The sequence below is a fragment of the Epinephelus moara genome, chromosome 7, assembly GCF_006386435.1.
Source record: "Epinephelus moara isolate mb chromosome 7, YSFRI_EMoa_1.0, whole genome shotgun sequence".
NCBI classification, from domain to species: domain Eukaryota; kingdom Metazoa; phylum Chordata; class Actinopteri; order Perciformes; family Serranidae; genus Epinephelus; species Epinephelus moara.
Genome location: NC_065512.1, coordinates 15,450,439 through 15,475,167, shown reverse-complemented (window position 1 = coordinate 15,475,167; position 24,729 = coordinate 15,450,439). Strand labels below are relative to the sequence as shown.

Sequence of the window (24,729 nt, the reverse complement as noted above, 5' to 3'; positions counted from 1 at the left end):
TCCCTTTGCAGGTTGAATTCAAATTATTTTCAGCATCAGCATCCAAATAAATGGATCGGAGGCGCAAAGTGGAATTTATTTTGATTATTTTAAGTTTTTCCTACAGCTTGTTTGACACAAGAGTGAGAGATGCATGCATGCATACCTGAATTGTAATTCATTTTTTTAGCATGTGTAAAGCTTCTGCAAGGACATGCAAACTAAACATCCCCGGCCTCCACTTCTCACTTGAGCTACTGATGACCTTGGGTCTTTTTTAAACTTTTTAACTCCTTCTTTCCACAGGAGTAAATCAGCAGGCAATATCCAGGTCGACCCTGCCATCATCCGGCAGGTTCGCTACGAAGAGCTGCAGAAGTATCGTGAGCAGATAAAGGACAGTGAGGATAAGTGGCAGGATGTGAGTATAACTACACTAACGCTCCAGGATATCTGTTTGCTTCCCCCTGTTCTTAACATATGAATGAAGACAAGCAGACACAGAAGTAAAAGGTGAGCGCAGGATCTGAGGGTCTGTGCGGCAATCGGGAGAGCAGGTGTTGTGGTGCGGCCGCAGGGTGGAAGGAGAGCTGTTTAGATAGACGCCAGAGACGGAGGCAGACGTTGATTGGTGCAGCACTGCCCTCTGGCTATGGACTGTCCTCATTTCCATATCAGTGTTTGTGTCAGGAAACACCACGTCCTGCACATACTAATCATATAATGAATTTCAAATGATGTAATATGGACAGATGATGCAATACAGAGACCCCAGAATTAAATTAAGTAGATTAATCCATGTCAAGTTGACCTGAGGGTGCAAGTTATTCCTGGAAAATAATTTTAAAAGGGCAGTGATGTTTCAGTTTTTAAACACTAGCGATACATTATGAGTGTTCATTCTTAGGTGGATAAATTAAGTGTAATAAAAAGTTATCCATATTTATATGCTGTCAACAGTCTGATTGGTGTCATGGCAAATAATGGAGTCTTAAAGCAGCATTTAGGTCACACAGTCCCTAATACACAGGGGAAGTGAGCCGGGAGGAGCCTAAAGTACACAAATAGAACACCTTCAAATGTAGCCCTTTCCGTTTTTTGTCTTTTTGTCTCCTCCTCAACTTCACTCCTGTCTGTTGTACAGTAATGCCAGGCAACAAAACCAGTCTGTTTTACCTAGACCTGAGCCGTAGTGATAGAAAATGGTGCATGAGGTGATCTGGGCTCACTTTTGCTGCAGGACCTGAGCAAATGGAAGAACCGGCGCAGGAGTGTCAACTCTGATATAGTGAAGAAGAAAGAGGAGAGGGAGATGATAGAGCAGATTACGTACAGCAGCAGTAGCAGAAAGTCCAAGACCTTCAAGGAGATGCAAGAGGAGAGGTAAGAGAAAACACACTTGATCAGGTGCTTTTGATAATGCGTGGTGATATTTGTAGATGTACTGCTTTAGACTGTCTATTTATAGTTTCTGATCTTGGTTTTTATCAAAAAGCAACTGAATTTGTTCCTCTTTTACGCCTTTGTCACCCTCGGAGGGGGATCCTCTGCTAAGGTAATAAAAGTTTTGCGGTATTTAACACAGGCTAGAGGATTACTTGTGCAGGACTGAATGAGGAGAGTCTGTAATTGTGCCGTCAGTCAGTGTGAAAGTGTAATCTAATCATGGCTTACAACCTGCCTCCCCTTTCTTTGCCCCACCTCTCTCTGCCCTCCTCTTTTCAACCTGTGCTCTTCTTTCTATTTTCCTCCCTGTCACTCACTCCCCTCCCTGTCCCCTTCATCTCCCTAAATTGCTCCCCTTTCCATCCTTGTCTTTAATTCTACCCTACACTGTCCACTTTTTCTCCTGTTTACCTCTTTATCCCCTCCCCCCTCTCTCCTCCTCTCTGTGGTCCACAGAGAAGGTAAGAGGAACAGCATTGGCAGCCGTATTGGATCTTTATCCTACCTGGACGACGAAGACGTATTTGAGAAACCCGTCATTTCCCCACGTACACGAACCCTTCCTGCCAGGAGCTACACTATTGACACTCCTTACTATTCCCCTGAACCCTCTGAGCCTTCTCTGAAAGAGGTCGAACCCCCCGCTGCCTCCCCAGCGACTGGCAGAGCTGCCTCCCCAGTGACTGGCTGGGCTGCTTCTCCAGTGACTCGCAGTGCCACTTCTCCAGTGACTCGCAGGGCCGCTTCTCCAGTGACTCACAGGGCCGCCTCCCCACCCACCTCACGGGAAGTTGACGTCGTGGACAGCCCTGCAGGCAGCAACGCCACGACCACCATCACCTCCACCAGCCGCAGCTTTTTCCGCAGCTCCCAGCCTCCAGCAGCCGCACCTTTACAGACGCGTCCAGTCTCAGAACACACCAGCACAGTCAAGACAGAGGAGACAACGACCACAGTCTCCTCTTTTACCTCCCTACCAAAGGTGCCCGAGCCAAGGCGCCCATTGTCGTTCACACAGACTGAGGTGGGGGCCCCCTCCTCTGGTTCTCTGTACAAACAACAACCACAGCCCAGCTCAATGGAACCCAAGCCTCCCGGGGTGTCTCGGGTTTCCGCCTCCCTCCCCAGGAGCTACCAGAGATCGGATAGCGCACGTCTAACCTCAGTTGTCACGCCAAGGCCCTTCGGGACCCAGTCGTCCCGCCTCACCTCACTTCCCCGAGCCTTTGCAGTGAGTACAAAATAACTCTACATCTAAATACAAACTACTAGTGCAGCACAAGATGCTGAAGGACATCTAGAGGGCATGAGTTGTTTGGCAGTAAGACATATTTGCCTTGTTGGTTGGGTACAGTGTTATTTGTTTAGTGCATCAATGTTACCCAAGAGTCCGATCTGATTACTGTATGAATAATGGATGAAGCTAGTGTTTTTATAATGCTAACTCAACTAGTAGGGCTGCTATTTTCAGCCTCCATCACATTCATTACTGTTTAAGTTTTTATTCAGGTGAAGATTATGAAGTCTTGACACAATTTCACACTCACTTAAAGGAACAGTGTGTCAGATTTAGGGGCATATATTGGGAGAAATTGAATATAATATAATAAGTATGTTTTCTTTGGTGTATTATCACCTGAAAATAAGAATCATAGTGTTTTGGGGGTTTTTTTTACCTCAGAATGAGCCATTTATTTCTGCGTAGTGAACGGCTCCTCGTCCACAGAGACTACCGTGTTGCACCACCATTTTCTACAGTAGCCCAGAACAGACAAACCAAACACATTCATGTTTTCACATCGGCCACAGTAGTTGGAAGCCCCTCGGCAGCAAGCAACGTTGGAAAAACACAGATATTTTTACATGAAACTGCTTTATTCAGTGTTTTTATCGGTTTAAATCACAGAGTCCGTTTGCTTTGGAGAGGCAGAGAACTCTGTGGATATTTTGGCTCCTTAAAAAATTCCTAAACATCTGAGTCTTTCCTCTGACGTTATCAGAGGAAGAAGGTGAGCACACGTTACCAAGTGCTGGTCTGGGTCCATGTCATTGGTCCGACAGCCCATTGGTCCGACATCCCATTAGTCCGACGGTCCGCGGTGCTGAACGGCTCCCGGCGGGCGTATTTCTACCTTGATGGTGTGCCGCGACCAGCTCTGGGTCAGCTGGGAAAGGCTTGAGGCGAAGCAGGTTCACGGCTTATGTGTTTGTCACTTTCTTTTTCATTTTAACCCACACCATGATCTTTTCCTAACCCTAACCAAGTGGTTTTTGTGCCTAAACATAACCAGACCTTAACCACAGGGCATCATGATGATTTCGGAACAACGGGTTTAATATGGTCGGAACAATGGGATGTCAGACCAATGGGCAGTTCCCGCTAGTCTAGCGGCCTGTCTCTGACATGCCCAACGGCATTGGAAAAACACTGATTTGTAACGTGAAGCTGCTTTATTTAGTGTTTTTACCTGTTTTAATCAGCTAGTTTGTTTGTTTTGGAGAGGAAGAGACCTCTGCGGATAATTCGACTCCTGCTAAAAACCTCCTGAACAATGAACACTTAAGGAATCCTAACCGGGAGGAGTTTCAGCTGGTTGCAATCTGCAACCTTCACCACTAGATGCCACTACATCTCCCTGAATCTTACACACTGTTCCTTTTAAAGAGTTGACAGCACATTCCCCAGTTAATTCCCCCCGTTCTATGATCTCCAACAGATTTAAATTGATCATTTTGTAATTTAAAGCCATGTTTTATTTTACCTAGTCTTATTCTCGTGACTCAAAGTCTGCATTCGTTGACAATCTGCTTTCCTCCACGGACAGATGGACGACTCTCAGAAGCGTGTCAATGGTAACACTGAAATTTCCAAGAAGTCGTCGGTGCCGAGCCGCTATCACCAGTTCATGACCTCTGAGGATGAGGCTGAAGCTGAGGCCCAGTCCAGCTCGGCCCACAGCAGTGAAGACGAGGAGGAGGAGAAAGAAGACAAGACCACGGTGAAGAGCATCACCTCTTCTCAGAGTGTCTCACCTGTCCCTCCTCAGGTTAAGGGTGAAGTCTCAGTCACTCCTGCTCCAGCCAAAGACACCAGCCAGGTACTCAAGCTCTGTTGTCGAAACACATCAGCTTTTATATAGACGAGTGTGCTTGTTACACAGGTTTTATTTAATACTGCAAAGTGAACAGTCACTGAATGTATTTTTAGCTTCGTGGTAAATCAACCTAAATATGTCAGTAAGTCTAATTTTCACTTGTTTAAAAATAAAAGGGTGCTGCACAGCAGAAATTAAAGTACAGCAACAGGCTGGCATTTAATCAACAGCCATAAATGATTAATAAAAGGCTTTCTTGCCAAAGCAGGCCTGCATACACAGAGACACACACCCTGACATGCTGATCTCCAGAGCCATGGAAAGTCAGGACCACATTTCTGCACCTTTTTTTTTTGTATGTGAATCGTTGTTCGTCTCTACTCACCTGTGTTTGTGTTTGGTTTCCAGGAGAACTACTGTGATAGGCGGATCAGCCTGAACCAGAAACCCAACAGCAGCAGAGACTTTGGCTTCCAGGCAGCCTGGGACTCGACAGGAGCTCGCGTCACGTCCATCCAGCCAGGTAACGACAACAAAGAAGCTTGAGAGAAACACCTTCAAACAAAGGGATTTGAATTGAATGGGCAGAGCTTTATTCACCCTCCAATGTCATGTGTGCTGGTCAGCCAAACTGGCAACCTTAAACTCCAACATTCCCAGCGGTCCAGCTGGTCAGATCTGTCTCACTAAAGCTGACTGATGTATGCAGAGATACTGTGCTGTAGTAATACTGGAAACCAGTGCCCAGGCTCTATTACAGTTCGCAGCCTGCTGGATAATTGTCAGCAGGTTTTCGAGTCCATTGCAGTGGCGATGCCAGACCTATGTAGGGCAGCATCTATCTGGGTCAGATCAGCTGGGCCTGAGCCTCTCTTTCTACTCAGATTTTTCCACCTTCACTGTATTTCATGAAATGTCGTAACGTTTCAGTAACACCCGACATCAGCGCCTAAACTCTGGCTTTGTCACACCAGTTTCAACCCACAGTACTGAAGAGGAGCTGTGTTGTCTACAGTTGTATGTTATTGTGTCAGACTTTGTCAAATCACCCGTTGTGTTATCTTTCATTTTTTCGTTTGCTGAGACAACGCACATTACTCACCATTTCTCTATATATGCCAGTGTTCCAGCTGCAGTCCTTTAGCGAGATATTCCAAAACCAATCAAATGTCAGGTTAAGAAAACAAACATAAGATGCTTAAATAACAACATAAGAAACAGAATCAGAATGTATAAGAAGACATATGTGATTAATGCATAAATAATGTAAAACAGCAGGAAGAAGCATGACACTGATGAAGCAGTACATGGACCTCACCCACAGCACATGCAGCCATGCAAAGCAACATATAGAAGGTGACCTATATCGCTGTATTTTTCGGACCAGGGTGCCATCTTGTGAGGAGTTGTGTTATGTGTGTCTGCTAAGGTGGTCAAGCTGGACAAACTACAACAACATATGACTTGTCCAAGGCTGGATTACAGACTCTGATGCACTACCTCTACTTACATACCTGCACATTGGAGACTGTTTTGTTTTTGGACTGATTACATACACTTTGGTAGCAGAGATAACAGAGCACATACCTCACAAGATAGCAACCCTGCCCAGTACAGTGTGACGTACATTCACATTCTCTATAGAGCATCAGAACATAAATGAGCAACGCTGTTATTGACCACATTATACATGCATTAAGGCTTCTTTTTACTACCTTTAATAGATATGTTCATTTCAAATGTTGTAACCTTCACTGCCCACATTCCTTTGTGCGTCCTTTATGTTGACGCTGATACATCTAAGCTACTAGATGGCACTAGAGGGCAGAGTCAAAAGTTTTTGACAACAACAGACGTGGCAACAGTTGAGGAGGTCATAATAATGTACCTTTTAAAGGAGGCTGCATCGCGGCATGTGGACGGAGAATTCTTTTCACTACATTCACTGTTGGCTCTGTTAGCACCACTGCATTTGTTAGCACTGTTTGAGCTGTTAGCACCAGTAGTTGCTAGCCATATCCATGTTGAGAGCTGTGTGCAAACAATTTCAGAGTCATAGATACACTCTGAAGTCGCATAAAGCTCCTTTACAGTATTGATTATGTAGTATTGAATAGTATATTAGTGTTGCTCTAAAAAGGATGTTAATAGGAACGGTTTAAAAGTTTGTAAAATGATGATATGACACAAAATATGTTATATATATTCTGTTTTTGTTTCACTTGGCGGTAGTGAAAGGCAAAGATGGTGTAGAGAAAATGTTGTAAGAAGTAGTAGTAGTAAATATGAGAGTAAATTTCCATCTTAGATGAAAAACTTGCTTTTGTTAAAAAGTAAGGTGTAAAGTAAAAAGGTCACTGTCAAAAAAACTTAAAACTATGCCTTTTTTGCTGTTTTTTCCTCATGGTGAGGTTTGTGTTGTTGATACAGTGTTGAATTGTTTAAATGTGGATGATATATGTGGAGGGAGTAATAGTTTTAAAGCGTGACAACCACTCGTGTACCCTGCAGTGGTAAAATGGTGTGCTGACTTTGCCGTTAATGTCGTGTTCCTCTGTCTCATGCAGGCAGCCCGGCAGAGATGTGCCAGCTTCAGACCGGAGACGAGGTGCTGACGGTGAACGGGCACCAGGTGGCAGAAATGAGCTACACAGACTGGAAGTCCCGCATGGAGGAGGCTCTGCAAGAGGGCAGTCTGGTCATGGATATACGCCATCATGGCAAGAACAGTGAGTCATCTGAACGCTCTGTGTGTATGGTGTGTATGTTAGTGTGTGTGTTTGCAGGAGAGTGAACTGAACCACTTTAAGGGTTGCATTCCTGGACTGACAGTGCTGCTTATGCTGCCTGCGTTGCTAAACAGTTTTGACACTTTAAATTGGTCCGTAAACTATTGTGAAATCATCCATGAATGAACTCATGACAGCTTAGAGGTGAAGGACGTGTTACTCTATTTTTTTCTCATCTGAAGAGGGAAGACTGTTGACCTCGGTGGTTTATATTTCTACGTTTTTTTCCTCCTCTTCGGTGCATTTTTCTTGTCCTGTTTTCCTTTCTTTTTTCCTTCTATTTCTTCTGGTAGTTTCTTCTGTTTTTCTGCCTTTTCTGTCTGGTCAGCATTCCTCTCTGTATCCATGCGGTGTTTTCCTTGTGGAGAACTAACTCGGGCTCAGGTCCATGGTCCTCTGAGTGTGCTGTTTTCACAGTGTTAGTATAACAGGCTTACTTTTTCCAACTACGTCAGTGTCACCTTCCAAAAATAATAATCCACCCGGAGTAGCTCCCTTGAACTAACACACAGTACTTGATACACACACAGTACTTGTTAATAGTTTAGTGAAGCCCAGCGGTCGTGAGCCTGTTAGAAACACTGTGCGGGTTTATGAAAGCTTTAATAGGCTGCATGGCTGGGGAAGGTTTCTCTGTCACACCCTGCTGCTCTCCATAATAACACCATAACAGCAACCTTGTCCCCTGCTTTATAGTGTCCTTTATGTAAATAGACAACTCTGTGTGATATGCTGGGGTCCACATATACAGAGCTGCATACACACAGGCACAGAATACGTGGTAATAACGTGCCAACACACATCCTATTTTCTTGCCATTGCATTGTCTGCGTGCAGACTGGGACAGAGATCAACCTTCCCTGCCATTTAAAAGCCATAAGACCATCAATCTGACCAGTACGGATCATCCGATACTTCTAGGTTCCCCCGACACAAACATTGTCAGCTCCAGCCTGGATTTCACCTCACGCGCCTCCATGGAAAAGCTGCCGTCCAAAGAGGCCCCTGCCCATCCAGTCGTCGTGAGTGACCCTGAATGAACTCTGGTTTGATCAAGTTTTATTTATCTGTTGTGCTGCTTTAATGAGCGTACACCCCGCCATGTCTCCCTGCAGGATTTGGCTTCAAACGGAGTTAATGGAGGTTTCCGTGAGCAGTCAGTGACCATGAGGAGCAAAGGTAAAGAGCAGAGCACACAATCAGAAAGGTTATGGAATTGATCCTGACGACTATTTCCGTACTGAATACAAAAACACAGCAGTGGGGGGTGTCATTTTGTTGACCTCTGTCTGGGAAACACATCTCTGCAAACATTGGACTGTTGTGAATAAAACTGATGGACATTTACTGTGTTATAATACAAAATGATGCAACAAAACTACTATCTATATGATAAGCATACATCTTAAAGGGACAGTTCACCCCAAAAATAAAAAATGCATATTTCCCCCCTTACCTGTAGTGCTATTCATCAGTCTAGATTGTTTTGTTGTGTGTTGTTGAGTGTTGGAGACATGTCAGCCTTGTCTCCGATATAATGAAACTGGATGTCACTCACCTTATGGTGCTTAAAGTGCCCAAAAAATACATTTAAAAAACTCAACGGCAATGTCTCTTCCCAGAAATCATGACATGGTAACCCAAGTTAATCCACAGACCTTGTTGTGAGCAGTTTCACGCAGGAACTATTTTCTCTCTACTGAACTACACCCACCAACCACATCAGCATACAGAAGGAAGCACACATCTAGTCACAGATGAGAGGTCCATGCTCCTGACAGCGCAAGATGCAAACATCAGTGGCGTCCTCTTTGGCTGAGCTGTAACAGTAGCTAGCTAGGTGGTGCTAAGAGAGCTAGAAGTAGATGCACACTTCCTTCTGGGCTGGGTGATACAGTTGGCAGCTGGTCGAAGAAAAATAGTTCCTAGTAGAGGTTGTGTGGGACTTTTTACATTGCTCATCATTTTGACAGACAGGGTCATAAAAATTCCATCATGATCTATTATTACCTGTCATTCAGACTTGATAGCATTTGCTATTCATTCACTCAATTTCATTTTTAATGATTAATATACAGAACAAGCTTATGGATTATGCATTTATAAAAAAAAGCATGGAGAGAAAAGATGAGCAGAGACACCGACCATGCAAAGAATCTTCAGACAGCTGCTGTGACATTCTTCCATGGTATGCAGCGATACAGCCTACCAATACGATGGCTAAAGCTAGAAAGACAAAGAGGTCGTGCACATGAGGTCAAAGACTAGTCAACAGCTAATTAATATGCACATGCCACCAGATGGACAGGTGTGTCAATTACTCACAGTTACAGTACACATCACCCTCAGTGTCCTCATCTGTCAAAATGACAGATGGCCTTCAGATTTCTCCATCCATGTTAAAAAAAATCAATCAATGACAGAAAATATTCAGTTAATGTGACCTCTGGTTGCTACGTGAAACTGCTCACAACAAGGTCTGTGGATTATCTTGAGTAACAGGGCAATGATTTCTGGAAAGAGACATTGCTGTTGAGTTTTTCAGATGGTTTTTTTGGGCAATTTTAGCACCACAAGCTGAGTGCCATCTAGTTCCATTATATTGGAGAGAAGGCAGACATCTCTCTTGTCAGTATCTCCAACACTCTGCAGCTCACACTGTAATAATCTAGACTGATGAATAGCACTACAGGTAAGAGGAGGTGATTCTGGGGTGAACTGTCCCTTTAAGCAACACGCACTGTATGTGTACCTCATGTATTAGTAATATAAAGTAGTATATCCCCTGGTAAGACTTGTCTCTCTCCTCTACTGTGCCTCACTGTATCTTGTTCTCCATCCCTCATGTAGAGTCAGAACCCATATCTTTGAAAAACTTAAAACGGAGGTCAGAGTTTTTTGAACAAGGTAAAAAGAACCGACTGAATCAGGACTCTTAATAATTCTGCGTCTGTGTAATCAGGTGGCTGGGTTCTCTGTGCTTTTCGTCTCACCGAATTCCTCAGATTCTCCAGGGGTTGTTGCATGTGTCTTATCAGTCGCAGCCTCGTGTTCAATTGATAAGAAACCTATTATCAATTGATAACGAGCTGTCGGGATTACAGTAGGTTCCTCCGTGGCTCTGTTTTCGTGCTGGAGCTTAACCTTTGTGCTGTGCCCCTTCCCTCCTTCAGGTGGCTCAGGGTCCAGTGTCAGTGCGCTGGTCTACCTCTGTGGTAAACAGGGTTGAGTGTGCAGTGCAACCTAACCTTCGCTTGGTACATGCTGGGACACTGACATGCTTTTCAAACCACAGGACGCTAGTGATATCATGGGGCAAATACAGGAATTATCTCCTCACAAACCACACTTAATTTGGTTTTTATATTTGAAAGATGAAGGTGAAAAATCATCACAAAATTTCGCAACTTATTGCCTTGAAGTGAAGAAGAAGCCGCATTAAAGATGAAAATGTCTGTGAATAAAAGCAACATACTGAGCTCCAAAGGCTGGACAGCATGTCAGACGCTACGCCAGCGTACCAACCACAAATCCAAATCTTTGAATCCTGTAGCGTTTGTGGTGTGTTGTGAACGGTGTCCAGGTTTAACACATGGTTACACTTTTCACTGTGCAGCGCATGAAGTTAAAAGCATTCCTGTTGCTCTCTTGGCATGCATGCATCGAGCTGTATTTCAGACTGGCTGCGCTGTACTTGAATGCATCTTAAGTATGCATGCTGCTGATATGTGTGTTTTTTTCTCTGCCAGTGTGTTTGATCTTGTTGTCTTCACAATCAGTTCATTGATTTTCCCATTCAGAACTACTGGCCTGGCACCCAATGTAAATGTCAACAAGTGGGTGATTTTTGAAATGAGAGAATCAATAAGTCATAGTTGGTGAAATTTAACCTTTGTTGCTCGAGGCCTGTTGAAAACATCAATTACCGTTTACGGTTTGAAATGTCACTTTCAATGACGGATTGGCACTTGCCTTGAAAATCAAGTTGAAACTTTAATAAGCCTGTCAACTTTGTGCTGCTGAAGTAAATGGCCTCGAGGTTAACTCTGTATTCTGTTGCTCTGCCTGTGCATGCCAGAAATATTGACTGGATCATTTTCTTTCTTTTCAAGGAGGATCAGAGTCTGCGGTGCCAGATGTGAGTAGTATTATCAGCGCACAAAGAGCTGTTCGTGTCTCTTTTATTGTGTTTGTTAATATAGCATGACAACATCTTTAAAACCAGTTATTATGAGGTCTGATCCATCATTAATAATCTCACATGGACTGTGTTTCTAGTTTCTAGCTTCAGATGCTGGGTCAATCTGCTTCTTCAGCCTTTTAGTCGACAAATCAAACAACTATGATGGCAGGGAGCTTTCATTTTTGAAATCTGAGGATGGATTGTGTTGAATATTGTAGAAATTGTAGAGCCCTCTGAGACAATTTTGTGATTTCAGGCTGTGTAGATAAAACCGACATGACTTCACAATACTACAAAGTCAGTTAGAAGGTCATACAGTCGATGGCTGGATATTATTGTAGCTGAAATTGTGCTGAATTTTAAAAGATGTCACATGGCTTTAAAAATAGTGCTTACATTTGTTCAAATTTTACCAAAACATCAGAGCATGCCAAAACCATCACAGTGCCTGAGAATACGCTAAGACTCCAGAGGGTTAAAACCATTATCAGGAGCAGGTAGAAGTGTCGGGAAACAACAGCTGGTAAACACCTGGTGTGCCAGCTGATATGTCTGTTCCAACAGTTTGATAATGTCACAAGCCTTAACTGTATGCTTGGTTAAATGTACAAGCATGTGTACGTCCATCTTCTTTGTCTGCAGATTCCTGTTCCTTCAATCGCTCCAACTTCCAGCCGCTGGTCCTGGGACCCAGAAGAGGAGCGCAGAAGACAGGAGAAATGGCAGAAGGAGCAGGAGCGCCTCCTGCAGGTACACAAAGGCACACTCATGTAGAAGCGATGTCATGTGTATGCAGTCAGTGGCCAGTTTATTAGGTACACCTAGCTCAAAAATAATGCAGGGTAATACGTCCGCCTTGCAATAAATCCTGCTTTTCATGATTCAGTTTCGCTGTGACAGTTCAAATCAGATAAATCACAAAACAACGATGACACTCAGGGAGATCAATAAGAAAACAAAATACTATTAAAGCAGCACAAATATTCAATCAAACAGGATGTGTATGTTTTTGCTTATATTATGTGTATTTCACTGAGCTGTGTCAAAGACAAATTTCTACTTCCACCTGTGTGTGTGTGTATATTATTCTGATATTTGGCACTTATTGATATAAACACAGTGGACAAAATATAAGAAACACAATATGATCCAACAGCACCAAAACCTATTCACCCACCAAAATGACTGCACAGTTGAATCAACACCTCTCTAAATCAGATTCAATAAAAACTGAACTTCATAAAAGATTTATTGCAGGACTTTTATATTTTTTAGTTTTAGCCAGGTGTACCCAACAAACTGCCGACTGAGTGTACAGTCCATTAATAAAACTGAAAATACCACACGAAGCAGCCTCACAATCCATTTGATCTAAAATACCCATCTGGAAGTCTGTCTGTGTGCCCGATCTGACAATGAGACAAGGCAACAGAGCGCGAAATGACAGGCTAGGAAGTCCTCACAATCAAAGCTGACTGCTCCTAATGGGCTCAAAACAGAAAACTTTACAGAGCGCTCTGGCAGCTCAAAGTAAAGCATCTGTCGAGTATCCAACTAAAATGTAGTAGGATCCTGTCAAAACATTTTTCTGAGGGTCTATTTCTGGACGGAGATCAAAGGTGTCCAAGCAGAGCGCTGTAGCCGGGAAGGCTTGTTACTCCTCCAGTCTTTATTCCCTGTTGGATACACGGCCTGATTTCATGATGTGCCAGGGAGACTTCCTGCCCTGGGCAGGCTTCTAGGTTTATCAACTTTTCAGGATGGTTAGATAACATGTAGGTGTGCTTGGAATTGTCTGAATATGATATAGCTACAATTTCATCTCACTGTACTGCAAAACTATATAATAGGCTATATAATTCTTAATATTTTTTTGTGTGACTACCACGTGCATGCGTGTCATTTAATTTGCATGACCTTTGATCTTCCTTCCTTCCTTTGTCCAGGAGAAATATAAGCGTGACCAGGAGAAGTTGCAGGAAGAATGGCTGAAAGCTCAGCAGGAGGTTGCTGAGAGCGAGAACCAACAGCAGGTAACAAAAATATTTTAATTTGAAGAAATACTAAGCAACAGGAAGAGAATTTTAAAGGTGGCAATGGCAAATGGACTGCAATTGTATAGCACACTGGTGGCTGAGGCTATTGTGCATGGTGCCATCTGCTACTCAGTAACCATTCACACATGCTCACACACTGATACAGCAGCCATCGGGAGCAGCATCAGTATCTTGCCCTAGGATACTTGACATGTGGACTGGAGGAGCCTGGGATCGAACTGCCGATCTTCCAATTAGCGGCTTTAATAAACTCTAACTCATAACACTAAAGCCATGATTGCCACCAAACACTTTCGGTATAGTACCCTTAGAACCCGTATGTAACCTGTATGGACATGTAGGCTACCTTAAACCCTAGATATGTTTTGCGTTTCAGCTGACACAATACTTACAAATGTTGCTGTGGTTTTTATTGCTGGTTGCTAGAGCTCTCGCTGTATTTCCTCTTTCCTGATAATGCAGAGGCACCTTGCTGATTATTCACGGACTGGGGTTGCATGCTGACATTTTCAGAAAACAAAAAAAAAAAGAACAGGCTGGATTGTTTAGAGCAGGGTCAGGTGTCATTTTAGCTCATGGCTTACACACAGTCTAATTTGAAAAAACACTCCAATAGCAACACCTCCAAATAAAGTGATCTGATAGGATGTGTGTACATGCCCCAAACTATTTAAGAAGACGTGGTTCCGTCTGTTGCGTCTGATTTACAGATGTCACCTAAACACCTCACATGCACACTTCTATAAGTAGAAGTTACATTTTACAGATGTTCCCTAAACACCTCATATACAGGCTTCTGTCACTGGTCAGGGTAGACAGTTGAAGTGTCCAGCAACTCCATAATTCAGGTTGCAGCAACAGTGTTACATAAGGCTGCTGTTTCAAACTCAAACAACAAATTTATTTATGAGAACACTCACATCAGAACGTAGCCCGAGCAGAGTGCTAATAGTTTAATTTAATGTTAATTTAATTCTCTGTCCAAATCAGCAGAGAGAAGCATGTTACCTGATATCACCCCACAAAAATACGCAGAACGAATGTATTTATTCCATCCAGAGAGAAACGATCAGATCAAGTCTCTTCTCATTGAGGAGGTTACATGAGGTATCTCTAATATGACAGGGCTTTTATTCTGATTATTAGTGGAATATCAGGGTCCATGTAAACACACCTAATGGAAATGCACAAACAGCTAATGTGTAATGAACTTAAATTGTCTAAATTTATCCAGAAAGCTTTTACATTATTTTTGGATTGTAATTGCTATAATTATGCTGCAGTTTATTTCCGATAAAAGACAGGGAAAGTGAGGAAAGGACAGTGTCTAGTCATATGGAAATTCATATGACAAACAACATGCGTGGCTGTGTTTCCCATAATGGCCGAAGTCTTTCCAGCTCACACTTTTGCAACAAAAACTCCCATTTGATTGGAATTTCAAAACACTTGCTGGTTCTCCACCTCGGGGGATGACATGAGTTTCTCCATTATAGTTGCATTTCCTCATGGAGGTCAGATTACTTAATGCCATCATGTGTTAAATGCTTCCTCTTTTCTCTCCTTTCCTCTCTCCTGCAGCCTGAGAGCCTGGAGGTGAACAGCCACAGCATCAGCCCACACTCTCCCCTCTCTCCTGTCAGCCAGCCCACCTCTGCTCTGTGGGAAGAGGAAGACAGAAAGAGGAAGGAGGAGCAGGAGCGCCTGAGGCAGGCGGAGGAGCGGGAGCGCCAAAGGCAGGCGGAGGAGAGGAGGAAGAGGGAAGAGGAGGAGCGGGAGCTCCAGCGTCTGCAGGAGGAGAGGAAGAGGAGAGAAAGGGAGGAGGAGGAGGAGAGGAAAAGGAGGGAGGAGGAAGAGCTGAGATGGCAGAGGAGGAGAGAGGAGGAGAGGGAGGAGGAGAGGAGGCGGCAGGAAGCGGCAGAGCAGCAGCGCAGAGAGCGGGAGAGAGCCTTCGAGCAGCAGCAGCAGTGGTCAGTAGAGACGCTGCTCCTCCGACCACTCTCACAGTTTACATACACGTTCTCCTCGACTGTCACTCATGTTGTAACAACACATTTAAGTGGAAAACATAACCGGCTTTATTGTCTGTGCATTAACATAAGTGCAACTAATGTGTGTGCATGTGCTTTGTCCTCCATCTTTGTGTTTTAACCCTTGCCCCGCCTCTCCCTACTCACTACCTTTCACCAAAGGGCTGCTGGCTCCCACGGCTTTGCCAATGTCCAGCCGTCTCTGTCCTATGCAGACAGGTTAGTACAGGAGTGCTTCAGTCAAACATCATCTGCAGTCATACTTTAAAGGCATACTATGCAGGATTTTCCTAAAAAAAAAACAATGTATAAACAAAGGTAATCCCTCTCAATCACCACTTGTGACCCACTAGAAGTGTGTGACGGTGTATTTATCTGCAGAGACTCTGCAGTCTGCTTGTATTTTCCTATTGTAAATAGTGTTTGGGACTTTCCTGGGCACAGCGCACAGGTGAGGTGGCAGCTTTTAAATATTGACCAGGTGCCAGACCCCAAGTAGCACACATCCAAGTGAAAGCTACGGAAATCACAGACACACTGCACTGAACAGTGCAAATATAGCAAGGCCAAACGCGAAGCCGATGCAGCTTGGATTGGCTTTACTTCACTTTTGCTCGTTCAATACAGTTTACAAAAAAATTGAAAATTCCTGCATAGTATCCTCTAAATATATTGCTTCCTTTTCTGTTGAGCTAATCAACTACTGACACTTATAAAACCTGCTTGCTTCATACCCTACTCTGACCAGAATTTAAGCTAAAGCTGGTATGAAAATAACTTTGTGTCAGGTTTGCTGAAACTGTCACTGTATTCTGAGAGACGTACATGAGGCAGATAGTGTGTGGAAAAACATCATGTCCCTCCTCATCTTTCTTATGCTTCTAATGGCATTTGCTAGATTCTACCACAGTGCGCCAAAAACAACCAGTTAGAGCAGCTGTCAAGTATGTCGGTTAGTGCTCATGAACTGTGGTCAAAGTCAAACTGGGCAGCGCTGATCTAAAATGAATCAGGACTCTGTTACTGCAGTGTCTATTTCTCACCTCAAAGGTTTTCAGAGGCATATTTTAGTGTACTGTTTTAGCTGTTAAATGAAAACAGTCATCTGACATATCAAGCAGCACCCACCGGCTGAACCAACTTTTTCATTTTTAAACAGTACACATTTACTTAATGCGAGAAATAGACCACACCATTACAGAATCTTGATTCATATTTGATCAGTGCTGCCTAGTTTGACAGTTTGACCGCAGTTCACCAGCAGTGATTGACATGACTGACAGCTGCGTTACAGACTCCTCAGCTCTGATTGGTTGTTTTCGTTCATATGCTGTGAGGCTATTAGTTGCACCACAAAGTAATAAAGCAGGCAGAGAAATATAATTTTTGTTCACAGATTATTTGTCTCATTTCGTGCTGTGTGAATATAGTCACCGTTATTAAATAGGAGGCTTCAAGTAAAGTGTCACTGCTTGTATTCGATTCCTAAATTAATAAATGTTTCTCCACGTTTTCACGCTCCTTATATAATTCTCTGCACCAGGAGTTATCTTGGCAACACACTTTGTTCTTGCCTGAATGTACCGAAACTGCCAAAACAGTGTCTCACAAGCGTATAATCCTGCCAAACACCAACACCAACACCAGTTCCTCACAAACAAGCGATTTGTCACTCACAAACAGCAGGCAGCATTAAACCAGGCACCAATTTAACATCCTGTACGTCTTAGAAGCAACAAATGGTGTTTCTCTTTTGTTATATTCTCAACACATTTCAGAGCACAAAACAAAACTGGCACGGATTTACTGTACAGCTGATGTGTCCAGGTATTCTCTGTGTTGTTTCGTGTTGGCTCTATTTGAACTGAATCATTCAAACAATGTCTCTTTATATAAATGGTCACGAAATTGGAAGTCTGCCAGCAGGTGGGTTGGGTCTCCAGCTGAGATGGGAATTACCTGTGATTGGTCTGCAATCAGCACTGTCCTTGTGTAACCATTTTCACAGTGGTTTGCAACATTAAAATACTTCAACACATGTATTTTATGGTGGTAATTTTTTTTTTTTTTTTTTTTTTTTTTTTAATCTCGCCTTAACTGCTGTTTTCTTTTATTTGACAGGATGAAATCTAAATCATCTCCCCAGCTTGATGAAGAGGACAAACCTCAGAGAAAAGGTCAGTTTTCTTGATTTAATGGATTCTACATTAATTAACTTTTACTGTGGCTTACCTTTAATGAAAAAGTGATGGATTGACTGACTGCCTGTTCAAATATTCACCTTCATTTTTCTTCATACTGGTTGTTATGTAAATTACTCAACACATGCATATTGTTGCACATATATGTGGGCTGTACTCCACTGTAGGTGCATACATGCAGCTGGGGGGCATGGCTCACTATCTGCTGGAAGAGCAGGTGAGGAGTGCGAGTGACAAACAGGCCCAGAGTGAGAGGGCTGCGTCAGAGCTGGAGATGGAGAGGAGATATATCCTCAATGCCATGAGATACAGAGAGCCAGAGAGAGGTGGGCTCGGCCCCGGATCGCCTCTCATTATGACGCCTTTGATCAGCTGATCAGTCGATTATGAAATTCCACCAAATCAGAACTTACAGCTGTTTGATTAACAGCTGACCAATCAAATGAATTATCAATCAGTCAACTAATGAGACACTCAGCTAAAACAATTAAAGGTCCAGTGTGGAGGATTTAAGGGGATATATTGGCAGAAATTGAATATCATACGTTTGTTGTCTTTCATGAGCTGTTTATATCTACATAAGGAGCAGGTCCTCGTCTACAAAGATTGCCATGTTGCACCGCCATGGCTCTAGATAGGGCCATTTATATTCTCTCGTCGGCCACTGTAGTTAGGAGCCCCTCTGCAACGAGCCAAACAGCATTGAAAAACCCCTCATTTTTTATGTGAACTGCTTTATTCAGTGCTTTTACCGGTTTTAATCACCGGATCAATTTGTTTCGGAGACAAAGAGACCTCAGTGGATAATTTGGCTCCTGTTAAAAACCTCCTGAACGTCTGGATCTTATCAGAGAAAAACAGTGAGCTCACATAGACACGATGAGCCGCTCACAGTAGGAGAAACATTGATTTGTAATGTGAAACTGCTTAGGCCAGTGTTTTTACTGGTTTTAATCACCTGGTCCATTTGTTTTGGAGAGGAAGAGACCTCTGCAGATAATTTAGCTCCCAGTAAAAACCCACAGAACACTGAAGGAATCCTAATTGGGAGCTCATGTTCAGCACATAGAAGTTCAGTCTGCTATCCTCTCTGCTAGATGCCACTAAATCCTACCCACTGGTTCTTAAACTCAGTGTTTGCAGGGAGATTTTCCCCTTAGGTCACTTCCATAATTTAATAGTACTTCTCTAATCGAACAAGACCGGGGAAACACCGTATCTACATCATCACACACTCATTCCCTCTGTCCCATTTCCTCCCAAGTTCTCTGCCAGTCGTGATCTATTTTTGACTTCCCAGAAACTTTTCATTTCACGCAGCATAATGTTGAATTTATCTCTCCTCTCTGGGTGCAGTGGCGGGCAGCGGAGTGGCTGAGAGGAAGGGTCAGCAGTCCATGTCGCAGGCAGAGCTGGAGCGGCAGCAGATCCTGAACGAGATGAAGAAGAAGACGCCGCTGCTGACAGACAGGAGCTGGATCCGCCAGCGCTCCTCCCCTGCCGTCAAGGAGCCTGAGGACGTGCCACCCATGCGCAGGTACAGTCTATTCAGCATGTATGAGAGTAAAAATCCCTTCTCCAGTATGGTGGTGGTGGTGGTTGGCTTTTTACACCTACTAATATCCTGTTAACTCGTGTTGTGTGTTAGAAATAAAACATTTATTAGTCTGGCTACCACTCTGACTTTACCTTGGCAAATTTGATTGGACCATTAGTAAATATTTGATGATAAAAACAACTGCCACAGGTGCAGCTAGTAGCCAGACAGTTTCAGTGCTTCTACTAACGGGCTAACGTGGTGTGTGGCGTGGGTTGGCTTTGCAGAGGCGAGTCTCTCGACAACTTGGACTCCTACAACTCCTGGCGCTCATCTTGGACACCTAGAAGCAACTCTCACATCCAAAACTACACTCGGCCTCACTCTGCCCTCTCTGGCAGCACTTCCTTTTACAGTGGCGGGCTGGGAGCCCAGCAGTCCGGCTCCTCCACTCTGCCTTCCTCCTACTCCATGGGCTCCCTCCGAGGCGGGGCAGGAACCCCCTCGTCCCCTTGGTCCCGGCAGTCGCCCTCCCCCTCACCCTCCTCCCCGTCACCCACCACCTCTCCAGAGCCCACGTCCGAGGCAGGCGCCCCTCGGAGCAGGTAAAATCAACAATGCTGCTTCGCTTAACACCCCCAACAAGCTGCCTCTAACCTCTCACTGGTATACTGGGTTGCATAATCATAGTCCAGGTGGTGGTGTTAAACCAGTCGGATGGAGAGTGGTGGTGAAGGACAGCTGAACCTCACTGTTTTCACTTGTTCTACTCATGAATGTCTCATAATATGTGCATGAATATGATATTGTTTTATTTGATATTCTCCATTCGTTCACCCTGCATGTCACAGCTGACAGTCATACTATTCCGTACAGTCTTTTTTTCAGGTTCCCTGTTTAACTCCACCTGCACATACAATATTGTTTTAGTTTGTTTCTGTGTTGGCACTGATATTTAAAAGTAAGCTAACGCTATCCAATATTTTTGCCAAACTGTTTCCATGTCAAAATTGTATATGATCATTGTTTTCTTATAATTTAACTCTTGTTAGGAATTTAAAAAATAATATATATTTTATTAGTTCCTATATAATTTATATTTTTTATATATGACACAAAATTGTTCACAACACATAATTAAAGAAATTCTTGTATGTTGTAAGTAGGTGACTGAACAACTGAATTACTGAAAATGCAAAAACATCATGTTTTATTGAATGTTTTTGGCAGAATTATGGTCATTAGCAGAGTAAATGGTTGTTCCCCATCCAAAATAAATATTTCACTACAGGCCAACATTGGAAAACTGTGAAAGCCCATTAATGGTATTGTGATGAGAATTAAAGATGTGTGTCATTATAGCGAGATTCTTTTTCAAAGTAATGAGCCAGTATCTCAAAATAATGAGAAGCTTAAAATAATAACTTAGTTTCTCAATATGACAGTCTCCCAAAATAATGAGCTAGTATCTAAAAATAATGACAAACCTCCTAGCAATAAGCTAGCATCTCAAATTATGAGAAACTTAATCAAAATAATGACTAAGTATTTTAAAATAAGAAGCTTAAAGTAATGACTGAGTATCTCAATATGACAAACTTTCAAAATAATGATGTGCTGATATTATCGTGCATCCCTACTTAATATAATAACTTAGTATCTCAAAATAATGAGCTGTAACTCAAAATAATAAGAGACTCTGACTTAGTAGTTGAAAATAATACAATACTAAGTCAATATTTTGAGATTGTTTTTTCATTGTATTGATATACTAAGCCTATATCTTTAGTTACTACGTCTTTACTTTCTTTGTTTTTCATTACAATGGCAGAAACGGGTTTCTACAGACAATGAATGATCTATCAGTTTAACCCTGTTGTATACCGGTGTTAACATGAGTTTGTGTGTGTGTGTGTGCTTACTGTACATACATGCGTCATGCATGTGTGGTCGCCTCTTAAATCACAGCTTTACGTTCTGTAATCCAGGTCAGTGAGTGGCAAGAAAATCTGTACGTTCTGTGACACCCCGCTGGGAAAGGGAGCGGCCATGATCATCGAGTCCCTCGGGCTCTGTTATCATTTGGGCTGTTTTAAGGTGAGAGCTGAGCTCCCGTCAGCTGCTGGAGCACATCATCTGCACGCCTTGGCCGATCCTCAAAAACTAACCTGATCACTCCTGACTCTTTCTCATTTATTACTAACCCTTTTTTTTTTACTGCTGTCGTGGTGAATCTGACGGTCCTGATCCCTTTACAGCTGAGCAAAGTAGACTTTCTGTGCCAAAACCTGCAAGCCAAACTAATTAATCAACCTCTCTTTCACTTTGTCTCTTTTCCCCAACACTTCTTTCTGGAACTTTGGTCCTCACTTGAGTTTGGTCTTCTGCATCTGGACAGCGATCCATCCTGCCAATCCTCATTTATTCTTCAATTTCTCTTTCTGCACATACAATCAAGAGGCTTCTGTCTGTCCTCATCCCTCTGCCTGTGGACTCCGACACTTAAGTCTAGCTTTAAATCAGTTGAGTAGCTCTCTAACTCTTTCCATTTTAAATTTCCTCAGTGTATCGACTGCAAATCCGACCTGGGAGGATCGGAAGCCGGGGCTGAAGTCAGAATACGAAACAAACAGCTCTACTGTAACTCCTGCTACATGCGATTTAAAGGTGAGTGCATCTCATCAACACCATGATGTGCTGGTTTTTGCTTTCTTTAAAGGGATACTTCGCAGATTTTCAACCAGCTTTGTATCATAACAATATGGGTAGTATGTGTAAATAAACTGTGGGAAACTTCCCTCCATCTTACCAGCGTTCAGATCTCCCTGCTCATCTTTTGCTGGCTCTAGGACTGTCGCTCATACTACAGATGGTACTTTCGAGATTGTACCACATTCTCATATTCCTGCCACCGTAGGCACAAAGACTCAGATCAACCTCCAATAAAACAGTAAAACTAGGCAGTGCTGATCAAATATAAATTGCTGTGTTGTCTATTTCTCCTAAAATGTCTTTAGAAACATATTTTAGTGCACTGTTTGGCTGTAATATGAGAATTTGTGAACAGGAAGTGGGAGCCATGCTGGTTCCTTTATAGTAAAATGGAGGCTGAAAAACTGAAAACTTAAATGTTTTCAGAAACATATTTTAGCTTAACGTTTAACTGTAATTTGAGATTGTTTGTTCCCAGCTGGCGGCCATATTGTTTCCTGTGGAAAAACAGCCAAGCTCGCATTACATCAGCTACCAGCGGGAGCGTTTATTGGTCTGATGCGGGGCAGTGCATTCTGGTAGTTGTAGGTTTTCTACCTCTTGAGCAAAAGCGAACGCCACAGCCCTTTTCTCTGTTTTCTCTGGTCATGTAGCACCAACTTGAAAAAATATTCATGTCTTTGGGGCGTCGGTGGCTTGGTGGTAGAGCAGGCGCCCCATGTACAAGGCTGTTGCTGCAGCGGCCCGGGTTCGACTCCAGCCTGTGGCCCTTTGCTGCATGTCCCTCCCTCTCTCTCTCCCCCTTTCACGCTTGTCTGTCCTATCAAATAATGGCTAAAAATGCCCCCCACCCCAAAAAAAAATTTTTTTTTATGTCTTTAAACTGCAGAGACAGCCAGTTTTTATGAAAAGACCAGTGCACTGTGAGCACAGGCTGCCCACAAGGATGTGTTCTTTCCGCTGTGCTATTCTCGATTGTTTAAATATGCTGACGACATGGCCTTAGTTGCTCTCTTACAGCAAACAGACCCTTCAGGTGAGGCTGCCTAACTGGTCCACATTAAGGCCCTTTAAACATGGTTAGCAAGTTAGAAATTTATGTGGCCGAGACTAAAGAATGGAATATTTGCTCGAAACAAAATCTGAAGACAGAGCCAGTTTCACTCAGTGGCTAATATGTTGAAACTGGGAAAATTTTAAATACCTTGGTACGGTTCTGGACTCCCATGTGAGCTTCTATGTTTTCAAGAGATGCTCACAGCGACTTTATCTTCTTAGGAAACTCAGCGGCCTTGGTGTTAGTGTGCCAAACTGTCTGATATGGTCACCATAACTGTGCATCCAAGAGTAAACTTTCTAGGATTGTGACAATGGCAAGTAAAATAGTTTCCAAGCCACAAAAACCCTTGATCCAACTCTTTACAGAAAGGATGAGAAAGAAAGCAAAGTATCTTGGCGGATAGCTTCCACCCTCTCTTCAGTTAGTTTGAGCTCTTGAGCTCTGGGAAGCGTGATAGAGTCCATCTGGCACCTAAAAATGTATTTAAGAATTCCTTCATCCCGACTGCCATCAATATTCTTACCACAAGAAAGTGACTGATGAGTTTTAAACCACAGACAGACAATGAGCTGATTTAATCCTTTGTATTTGGTGAGCCAAAGACAAATTTCCACCCATTGTGGACACTAAAGATATATTCTATGTCTAACATTGCTGTTTGTTTTCTTTCAGCTGGCCAGCCAACCTCTATGTGACGTGACTGTGCTCCAGCAGATTGATGAAGAGACTACTTGTGATAATAACCCATGAACATTACCGTGAACATTGAAGCCATTGCAAATAGCCGGGACACTTGGTTTGGACATATTTCCGTTTATAACACTAAAGAAAAAATCTTGGTTGCCTCACTGATGAGAGTTATATTCATGTTTGTTTTCCAGTGTGTGATTGAGAGGGTAAGCTTGCAAAGAAGTTATCTACTTTAATGTGTTTATATCATCTTAAGTATTACAGTTGTACAAAGCGTAAGGGTTCTGCATGCACCAGTTTTTAAATGTTTTAGCCACGCAGTTAGTAAAACGTTAAATTGTCTATAAGATTACTGAGGCTTTGTTGTGTTGAGGTTTGAATGACCGTCACTGAGACAGATTTTTGGAGATCTTTTAGAGAGTTTTCAAGGAATCCTGCAGGATCATCTCCTCTTGCTCACGCTTGTTTTCCCGCTGAGTCTTGTGGTATTAACTTTGTCAACCGTCTTATGATGTCTATGTGCCTTTTTCATTTGTAACAGGGAGAAGTCTTGTTAGAATTATCTCAAAATATATTTAAAAACCGTCTACGTGGATAGCACTTGCCTGGAGTTTTCATTGATAGATGGATTGTACACATAAGCAGGTTTTCCGTGTGAAGAATATATCAAGCTGAATGGCATTGAGGCAAACAGTAACATTTGTAAATAAAATGACTAAATGCTCATCTCGTGTGTGTTTTTGTTTACTTTCTCCAGCTGCGACATTGCATAATTCTCTTGCAGTGATATTCCCGTACATGATGCAAGGCCTTCTTCCTGCCTCTGTAATCAGAAATCATTATACTCATCTTTCTCTGTCTGTCCGTCTCATTCTCTGTTTCTCTCTGGTGCCACAGTCATAATGAAAGGAATTTCAATGAGCTTTTGTGCAAAGGTTCAGAGGGCCTGC

The 24,729-nt window shown here is 42.9% G+C and overlaps 1 protein-coding gene across 12 annotated transcripts in view; it reads left to right on the top strand.

The window, feature by feature from the left end:
* LOC126392873 (LIM domain only protein 7-like) overlaps positions 1-24,499 on the top strand; it is a 74,958-nt gene extending 50,459 nt beyond the window's left edge. For 5 of the 12 annotated variants that reach the window (XM_050048563.1, XM_050048562.1, XM_050048564.1 and 2 more), the window contains 21 exons: positions 286-400; positions 1,220-1,362; positions 1,882-2,656; positions 4,251-4,523; positions 4,929-5,043; positions 7,088-7,249; positions 8,147-8,331; positions 8,425-8,488; positions 10,160-10,216; positions 11,422-11,447; positions 12,135-12,242; positions 13,439-13,525; positions 15,131-15,519; positions 15,742-15,798; positions 17,701-17,756; positions 17,948-18,106; positions 19,137-19,317; positions 19,605-19,922; positions 21,306-21,414; positions 21,882-21,984; positions 23,762-24,499. In XM_050048563.1, coding sequence (XP_049904520.1) covers positions 286-400; positions 1,220-1,362; positions 1,882-2,656; positions 4,251-4,523; positions 4,929-5,043; positions 7,088-7,249; positions 8,147-8,331; positions 8,425-8,488; positions 10,160-10,216; positions 11,422-11,447; positions 12,135-12,242; positions 13,439-13,525; positions 15,131-15,519; positions 15,742-15,798; positions 17,701-17,756; positions 17,948-18,106; positions 19,137-19,317; positions 19,605-19,922; positions 21,306-21,414; positions 21,882-21,984; positions 23,762-23,784 — 3,505 coding nt within the window. In that variant the 3' untranslated portion in view covers positions 23,785-24,499. The remainder of the gene's footprint in view (positions 1-285; positions 401-1,219; positions 1,363-1,881; positions 2,657-4,250; positions 4,524-4,928; positions 5,044-7,087; positions 7,250-8,146; positions 8,332-8,424; positions 8,489-10,159; positions 10,217-11,421; positions 11,448-12,134; positions 12,243-13,438; positions 13,526-15,130; positions 15,520-15,741; positions 15,799-17,700; positions 17,757-17,947; positions 18,107-19,136; positions 19,318-19,604; positions 19,923-21,305; positions 21,415-21,881; positions 21,985-23,761) is intronic. The other 7 variants (XM_050048568.1, XM_050048567.1, XM_050048566.1 and 4 more) reach the window with 7 other exon arrangements.
* The last annotated feature ends 230 nt before the right edge of the window (positions 24,500-24,729 follow it).